This window comes from Giraffa tippelskirchi, chromosome 4, assembly GCF_054371585.1.
Source record: "Giraffa tippelskirchi isolate mGirTip1 chromosome 4, T2T-mGirTip1v1.2.pri, whole genome shotgun sequence".
In the NCBI taxonomy this organism is placed as follows: domain Eukaryota; kingdom Metazoa; phylum Chordata; class Mammalia; order Artiodactyla; family Giraffidae; genus Giraffa; species Giraffa tippelskirchi.
Genome location: NC_137278.1, coordinates 19,238,928 through 19,248,373, shown reverse-complemented (window position 1 = coordinate 19,248,373; position 9,446 = coordinate 19,238,928). Strand labels below are relative to the sequence as shown.

Below are 9,446 nucleotides of genomic sequence, written 5' to 3'. Positions count from 1 at the left end.
CCTTCTCTACCTGGCTTCATTGACTGGGATTCCCTCCCTCCTTCCTCCCCCCACCCCCGTCAAAGGCTTCCAGTCAGCCCGGCCAGCCACGCCCTCCGGGGTACCTCGCCGCTTCCGCCCGGGCAGCGACCCTAAGAGCTTCCGGCGTCTACTTGCCGTGAGGAGGGAGAGCGGTTTCGGCCCTCCCCATCTTCACATGGCTCCCAGGGCGCTGCCATCTCTCCGAAAGCCTCACCGGATCCTCTTCCCTAATTCCGTCACTTCCGGGATCGGCCTTTTTTTTTTTTTTTTTCTCCTTCCGCCGGCACCCGACAGTACGTAATCACCCAGCGCCGGCGACGGCGCCTCACGCTGTTCAGGCGCTCCGGGAGGCTTTCTTAAGTTTCTGATGCTCGCTTGCTCCGCTGGAAGAGGGTCCGGACAGGAACGGGGATTGTTGCCTCCTCGGCGCCGCCATGCAGGTCTCCAGCCTCAACGAGGTGAAGATTTACAGTCTCAGCTGCGGCAAGTCCCTTCCCGAGGTGAGTCAGGTCGGGTCCTCCTCCTCGCGGGAGGCCCCTCTCTTCTCCGCCCCGTCCCTGGCAGTTTCTGCTGGGCCCGGGCCGGCCCCAGGCCCGGGGAGGCCCCAAGGCGAGGGATGGTACCTGGGGAAGCTGGTCGGTGCTGGGAGACCACGACCGTGCTGTCACCGCGCCAGAAATTGGACCTCCGGGTAATTAGGATGGATGAGTTTTTCTTGAACTCTTTTGGGGGAAAGTTCTCTAGACAGAGGAAGTGTCCGTTTGGACTTGTATGGATGTTCATAGCCGCTGCTACAACCAAGGAGGAAAACGTGGACAGGTTGATTGACATATTTCTCCCCCGTTTAAATGCCTCTCATCAGCCTCCCTGGTGGCTCAGACGGTAAAGAATATGCCTACAGTGTGGGAGATCCAGGTTTGATCCCTGGGTCTGGAAGATCTCCTAGAGAAGGGAAAGGCAACCCACTCCAGTGTTGTTGTCTGGAAAATCTCACGGACTGAGGAACCTGGTGGGCTACAGTCCCTGGGGTCGCAAAAGAGCTGGATAGGACTAAGCGACTAACACTTTCACTTTTTTCAGCTGTTCCTTTAATTTCTTTTATATGCCAAGTTCTAGAAATAACAGCAGCGAAGGAAAATGCACGCTTTGCAGCTGCAGAATTTATGACATGGACGATATTTTTGAACCTTGCTGAAGTTAACTTGATATCGTTGAGTCTTTGGACGTCAAAACTGGAAGGGGCTTGGAAAGTCAGCGATTCTCTTCCAATCTTTTCATGTTAGAAATAGCAAAGTTCCAGGGAGGGGAAAGGTGACTTGTCCAGGGGTCACACACCTAGGCTCTGACGCTTCGATGTTATTTCTTAAGAGTGATGGTCAAGCCACTGTGGAAGCACTACCAGTGAGAAGTAACTTTTGGCAGAAGCTCTTTTCTACTTGAGACTACTTGTTAGACAGTTGTTTTTAAAACATGGCCCTTCCTACATGCTGCTGTTAGTCTGAGTTCTGCCCTTGGGAATCAGAATAAATGTAGCTTTTTCTTGTGTCCGACCCTAAAAGGTTTGGAGCCAGCGATCAGTTTCTTCTCAGAATCCAGGTTAAATAACTCCTTCTCCAGCTGTCACACAGCACTGTCCCTCTCAGTTTGTTCTTTGCCTCCATGCATTTCCTGGGATGTGAGTACGTGCAGGCAGCCCTGAGCTAAGTGTTGGGATACGTGATGAACCAGTCAGATATGGTTTCCTGTTGGAGAAAAGGGTAATAAGTAGGCAAATAGAACAACTTCAGATACCGATAAGTGCTTTGAGTGCTGAGTGTTTATAAGAGAGCTCTTGTGGATGAAGTGTTCAAAGAAAGTGGTTTGGACTAAAGGCTTGAGGGCAGGCTTCTCTACAAAAGGCAACATTTGAGCAGACGCTTGGATAATGGAAAGGATGGAGTCTTGTGACAATAAGGGGACAGGAAGAGTTTTTTTTGTGCTGAGAGAACAGGTGTCAGTGACTCACAGTGGAATGCACTTGGCACATTGGAGACACAGAAGCACTGCGGTGGGGGCTGTGGGATGCTCCGTGGGATGGGAGAGTGGGGGCAGGTGAGACTGAAGAGCTGGGCCTTGTAGGCCCAGGTAGAAAGTTAGGGTTTTATTCTTAATGCTATTGGAAGCTACTGTTGGGTTTCAAACTGGCTACTGCGTGGCAGATTACTGCAGCTGGGGAGAGTGAGTGGGGATGAATTAGATGGTCCAGCTGAGAGACTGGTGCTCGGGCTAGGATGGTAGCAAAGGAGATACTAAGACTTGGTGGGGTAAAGGAGGTATTTTGGAGATAGGCTAGTGGCACTTGCTAGTGGGTTGAATAGCGGTAGGGAGTTGAGGTGAAGGGAAGGAAAGAATCCAGAGAGGACTCTTAGGGTTTGGATCTGAATGACTGGGGGCACTGTGTTGCTGATAGTTGAAGTGGAGAATTGAGCACATTGTGGGTCAGGGGGAAAGTAGTGGGCAAAAGAGATCAAAATTTTATTTGTTGATATTGAAGTTTTGATGTTCTAATAAACATCAGATGGAAATGTTGAGTAAACAGGTATGTGTATCCTGCCATGGGAATCTCTGAATCTTCTTTTAAAGTAAATCTGACTTGCCAACAAATTACCTATTTTGCTTTACCTATTTTAAATGTAAGATCCACTAGGGTTCCCCCACCCCACACCCCCAGTGACAGCAAAGTGCCTGTCTAGTGGAAGATTTAGGTCATCAGCATCTCTGGAGCTCTTTTGCTGGGTTTCAGGTTAAATTATTTGGCGTTGGTAAAGTGCCATTCTCTATTAACGGTGACTTTATGGAATGCGAAGAGAATGCCCGGAATCAGTGACAACTTTCAGGTCTTTGGTGAACTTTTAAAACTTAGACTGATTCACTCCTGTACCAGACAGACTCTGTCTAGTGTGCTGTCCTGGAGTGCTGTCAGTTTGTACAGAAACTCCAGCATGAATTGTCTTTCCTTCCTGTCGTCACTGTGGTACAGAATTTCTGGCCCTTTAAGGTCCCAGGCTCCCATTTAGAAGGCAGTCTTCATCCCCTCCTCTTTGCCCCATGGTCATGATGGATGAGCATTCCTCATAGTATGGGAATCGTAGCACTGGGCTTCCCTCATAGCTCAGTTGGTAAAGAGTCTGCCTGCAATGCAGGAGACCCCTGTTCAATTGCTGGGACAGGAAGATCTGCTAGAGAAGGGATAGGCTACCTACTTCAATATTCTTGGGCTTCCCTGATGGCTCAGCTGCCCGCAATGCGGGAGACCTGGGTTCAATCCCTGGGTCAGGAAGATCCCCTGGAGAAGGGAAAGGCTACCCACTCCAGTATTATGGACTGTATAGTCCATGGGGTCGCAAAGAGTCGGACACACCCGAGCGACCTTCACTTTCACTTTTCATGATGTATGAGACCAGCTGTTGAGTGAACTGCCCTCTTCTTGAGCATAACTTCCTGAGAAGAGGAAATTGAATGTCCTATTAAAGGAGAAGCCCTGGTAATATACCTCTGTTTTGCTTGTCTTTTGTTGTTGTTTAGTTGCTCAGTTGTTTCCAACTCTTTGCAACCCTATGGACTGCAGCCTACCAGTCTCCTCTGTCCATGGGATTTTCCAGGCAAGAATATTGGAATGGGTTGCCATTGCCTTCTCCAGGGGATCTTCCTGAGCCAGGGATCGAACCCAAGTCTCCTGCATTGGCAGGTGGATTTTTTACCACTGAGCCACCAGGGAAGCCCTTTGCTTGTGTTAGTTTGATGTAAAAGAACATATCGAGTGCCCAGAAATACAGTTTAATATCACCTTTAGTTGAAACATTATTGCCTCAAATGAAATCAGAACAATATAATCACGAAGACTAGTATAAACCCACAAATCAATGCCCTGAAGACAAAGGCAGGAGGAGAACTCTGGCTCGGACTCAAGCCCTTCAAAGAGTGACACGTGTTCCAGTGTCTACCCTTCCTCAGGTATCACACATCACAGTGAGGGTCTTTAGGGGTGGGTCTGCGTGACCAAAGAGCCCTAAAGATTATAATGTCCGGTATCTAACATGGGCTGTACGTTGGGTTTGTGCTTTTAGAAATGGTATCTGTTAATCTTTCTCTTGGTTTTCTTTGATTTCTTGAGCCTATGTTTTCTTAACCTCTTGATTATTGACATTTTGGGCTGGACAGTGCTTAGCATTCAGGCTGTCCTGGGCATTGTAGGAGGTTTGGCAGCATCCCTGACCTCTACCCACTAGATGCCAGGAGTGCCCACCCCGTTCCATTGTGCCAACCAAATATGCTTTAAGAATTGCCAGAGATGCCCTTTGGAGGCAAAATTGCCCCTGGTTGAAAACCACTGCTTTAAGGTAATTGTACTTTATTAGTGCTTCATCATTGGACCTGTTCATGCAATGGAATTATATTGCTAGCTAAAATAAGGTACAGTAATTACAGAACAAAACATGGTGTCTGTGAATATGATTTTTTAAAGTATCATTTCTAAAAAAAAAAAAAAAAAAATCATTTCTTTATCATCAAGTCTCAGCTATTTATCTAGTTTTTTGTTTTGTAAAAAATATATTTATTTGAGGCAGTTTCTACATTTGATGTTTTGCTTTTTAAAATTTCACTTCAAGTGGTTCCATATGTTAGTTATAACCCATACTATTTGAGGCTTACTGCTTTCTCTTAGGTTAATTAGATTAACTAGTTTTCTCTTGTGTAAAAATATGGTAGTCCTTAAAATTTATTGTCTAGTATAGGAAAATACATACTAGGAAAAAATCCGTATGCCAGGATGTAACAGTAGGGTTAGATTACAGAGTATTTTCCTTTCCTATGTTACATATTCCTTTAAGGTTTCAGTTTTCAAATATGAGCATGTATTATTTTTTGTAAGCAGAAAGACAGTTCAAGTAAATGTGTTTTAAAATGAAGTCTCTTCACTTTCTTTAAGTGGCTTTCTGACAGGAAGAAGAGGGCACTTCAGAAGAAAGATGTCGGTGAGTATAGTTTTTTTTTTTTCATTTCAGCCACATTTGTGATCCCTATTATAATGCTTTTACTTACTTATTGTTATATTTAAGTGAAGGTTCACAAAAACACAGTGGAATTCGTGCAGTGGGAAATAAACATTCTTGCCCTTTCCCTCTGAAGAAAACTTTTGTTGTGGTAAATACAGTCCTGTGGGCATGGGTTTTGATTTTCACCTACTCACACGGCAGTTGGTTAGCCTCTTACTGTTTCATGGATGATGGCAGAAGTCATAAGACTCCTGGGTCAGAGACAAGGACCCCATGAGTCACATGGCACAGCAAACAGCGTGAACACCAGCATTCTTCCGTCACTTCCCTGCCCAGAGTCCCATGGGGGCACTCAGGGTGGCCCAGATGGGTGCTCTGCTTGCCGTAGGTTTGTGCTGCAGCTGAGGAACACCGAACATGGGGGTCCACCGCCTTTAAAGCAAGCAGTAAGCCAGCTGGCTCTTTGTCTAGAGGAGACTCACCTGTAAAGCTCCCCAGCTGCATAAATAATGCTGAAAAATGACTCAGGTAATGGACTGGCCAGGGCTTTACAGTCTTGCGTACCCACTGAAGCAATCCTAGAAGGACTAGCAGTCCTAACGATTCCATAATCTCTTTATTTTCCAGCGTATTAAAATCTTTTTCTGTTTGTTAAATCCATCGGTCAGTTTTTGAGATATAGAAACGTTGAACCTTTTCTTTCTGAACAAAGTAATTTTATATACAGAACATATAAACATCAACCCTGAAAGATCATTGTAGAAGATTTTGATTCTTTAAGTTATGACAGCAGGGAAGATAGGCTTGTAAGATCAGTTTTTAACTTAAATCATTTCAGACAGACTTTCATTAAATTTTCTCTGTTACAACTTGTCATATATGAAAAATGATTAACTTCCCATATATTTTGTCAAAGTTATTTTCTACAAATCAAACACCTAAGCTAATGAAGGGGTTTCTGAATGTGAGATAAATACCTCAAAGCAAGCATCTTGGAAAAGTAGGCTTTATATAGTATCTATAAAGTTAGAAAATTAAGGACCTCCGTGGTGGTCTAGTGGTTAAGAATCTGCCTTGCAATGCAAAGGACGTGAGTTCGATCCCTGGTTTGGGAACATCCCACATGCAGTGGAGCAACTAAGCCCCTTCGCCACAACTCTTGAGCACGTGCACCTAGAACCCGTGCTCCGCAACAAAGGAAGTCACAGCAACGAGAAGCCTACACGCTGCACCTAGGGAGTAGCCCTCTCTCGCCACAACTATAGAAAGCCTGTGTTCAGCAAGGAAGACCCAGTGCAAACAAAAATGATAAATCATTTAATTTTTTAAAAAATTAGAAAATTAAAACTTTAAATCAAAGGAAAAAAGCAATTGCTGCTTTCACAATGCTTACTGATTCTGATTTCTTCTGTTTCTCTCTTTGCCACTCCAATGTTCAAGTATGTAAGCAAACAGACTCAGATTATTTAGAGGAAAAAAGTAGTTCACTGACTACTTTCTAACCCATCTCAAAACTATCCCTGTCTTCCAAGCTGTGTCTTTGAATCTTATGTTCAGCTTTAGTGACCGAGGCAGTGAGGGGCTGCACAGTCATACACGGTTCTTGCAGAGGGCACATACAGCAGCCAGCCAGAAGCCACACCCCCTTGTGTTAGGGAACCCATTTTTGAGAGTCCGTCTTAGTGTTTTAACCCAGAGAGATTGCTTCTCTAGTCTGGATCGTCTTGGCTACAGATCAGTGCTGCCAAGGAGACGCAAAAGGCAGCTTGGTACCAGTTTCTTACATAAACTTTTTAAGATTTTGAAGGTTTAAGCTTATTATTTAGCCATGATCCATGATTGAATAACAGTAGTGGTTTAATGTTCATTCTGTCCCCCTTAATCCGGGGCTTGAAACTGGATGCTTGATGCACTATTACAGACATCCCCCCCCCCCATTAACGGTGATAGTCTTTGCTTTTTGAAAAGTACAAATAAAATGGTTTAGAAAAATAAGGCAGGAGTCAAGAGAAAATCTTGCTGTGTAGTGGGGCTGTGTTGGTGCCTTCCCAAGGCTGGGAGGCACTGGGTTGATGTCGTTTATAGGGACTGCTCTGAATGCTCGGTCTTCCTGTGACACAGAATAAGCACATGGCCATTAAACCAATTATTTATTTTCTTTCTTTGCAGATGTCCGTAGGAGAATTGAACTTATTCAGGATTTTGAAATGCCTACTGTTTGTACCACTATTAAGGTATCAAAAGATGGGCAGTATATTTTAGCAACTGGTAAGCATCATTTTTGTTATAATTTAACATATGTTTCATACCAGGAAATGCTTTGGAGGAAAAGGGGAAATTATTGTAATATTTTATTATTAAAAAATTTCAAACATACAGAAATACTGGAAAAATTGTACAGTGAACAGCCATTTACCTATCACCTTGATGCTTCAGTAGTTTGCCGTGTTTGCTTTATCACCTGTCTGTCTATCCACCTCTCTGCCATCGATCAGTCCAACCTGTGTTTTGATGCTTTTCAGAGTAAGTTGCAGATATTAGTATCTTTCGCCCATAAATACCTCAGTGTGTATGTCATTAACCAGAGTTCAGTATTTGTTTATGGCTTTTTTAAAATTTGCATAAGTAAATAATTTTGAAGAGTTTGGACAAATGTATATACCTATGTAGCCCAAACTCCCAGCAAGATCCAGAACTTTCCTTTCACCCAGAACCTTCCATTATGCTCCTCACAGTCAGTCTCTGCCCCCACTCATGTGTAGCCAGCCACCTCTCTGTGATTTACTTTTTCCCCACAGAAAAATTTAGCCTGTTTTAAATAGACTCTTTTATATAAATGCAATCATGTACTATGTATTCTTTCTGTGTAAGTCTTATTTCACCTAGGACTTCGTATTTCAGATTCATTCATGTCATTATATGTGTGAATAGTTCTTTTTTTGTTGCTGTTACCAAGTGATATTTCCTTCAAGGAATATGCCACACTTTGTTTATTCTTCAGTTGATGGACATCTGGGCTATTTTCATTTTTTGGCTGTTATTGATAAAGCATTATGAACCATCTCGTACAAGTCTGTTTTGAGGATGTTGCTGGATCATAGGTAGGTGTGTATTTAGTTTGATGGGAACCTGCTAGGTATTTTTCCAGAGTAGTCAGATCATTTTATACTCCCACCGACAAGGAGTGAGAGTTCCAGGAAAGGTCATTTTTATCATAATGATTTTCTCTATCATGTGCTAGTATTTCTTATGCTACTAAGACCTCATGTTAGCAATGATTCATCAGTATGAAAAAGCCATAAAATACAGCAACGTTACTCAACCGTTTTTGGTTGTGATTTTGCTCCATATAGTCTAGATATTGTCCACTTAATTTTTATTGTTGTTTTTGGCTTAACATTCATCTATATCTCTTTTCCAACCACTTTCTTCTTTGACAGAACTTTTATACATCTACATGCTATTCTCTTTTGTTCTGTATCAGTGGTTGTCTCATTACTAACACTATCCATGTTTTTTAGCCTCCAGTTTTGTGTTCAGGATATAGACTACAATTATAGATTATTTATAACATATATATTCTGTAGAGAGTATGTATGTGTAGATATACTGTACTATAACGTGTGTGCTCAGTCACTCAGTCATGTCTGACTCTTTGTGACCTTGTGGACTGGAGCCCCCACCAGGCTCCTCGGTCCATGGGATTTCCCAGGTGAAAATACTGGAGTGGGTTGCCATTTCCTACCTCCTCCAGGGGATCTTCCCAACCCAGGGATCAAACCCTCATCTCTCACACCTCCTACATTGGAAGGTGGGTTCTTTACCACTAGTGCCACCTGGGAAGCCCATGCTATACTATGTACTATTTTTAAGTGAGATGTTGGGCTTTGATCCATGTCAGAAAATATAGGACGACTACATCGCTTTCTTTTAGAAGTATCCTCATTGGTTTATGAACTTCCCTGATGGTCCAGTGGTTAAGTCTCTGTGCTTCCACTGCATGGGGCATGAGTTTGAGCCCAGCTTGGGGAACTAATTTCCCACATGCAATAGGGCATGGCTAAGAAATTTTATAAAATAGAAACATTCTTACTGGTTTTAAAAATCAGTCTTTTCCTGATTGCAAATATGATAATCTTATAAAAAATGTAACAGAAATACACAGGAGAAAATGTGAAAGACCCTAAGATTGTATTAAAATATACCAGATGTCACTGTGCTTATTCCTCCATCATTTTTCTGTGCAGAGGACTAGCATTGTCACAGTCGAGTTTTACAGAAGCCGGATCGTATTAATATTACGAGCACCACCCTGCAGGGCTCACCTCTCTCGCTGCACTCACTCTGTGTTTCACTTCGTAATGTGTTTTGGCAGCTTCCATGTCAGTG

General features: G+C 43.2%; 1 protein-coding gene across 5 annotated transcripts in view; it reads left to right on the top strand.

The window, feature by feature from the left end:
• Positions 1–337: 337 nt before the first annotated feature.
• Positions 338–9,446, top strand: part of NOL10 (nucleolar protein 10) — a 115,649-nt gene continuing 106,540 nt past the window's right edge. For all 5 annotated transcript variants that reach the window (XM_081596505.1, XM_081596504.1, XM_081596506.1 and 2 more), the window contains exons 1-3: positions 338–521; positions 4,991–5,036; positions 7,227–7,325. In XM_081596505.1, coding sequence (XP_081452631.1) covers positions 456–521; positions 4,991–5,036; positions 7,227–7,325 — 211 coding nt within the window. In that variant the 5' untranslated portion in view covers positions 338–455. The remainder of the gene's footprint in view (positions 522–4,990; positions 5,037–7,226; positions 7,326–9,446) is intronic.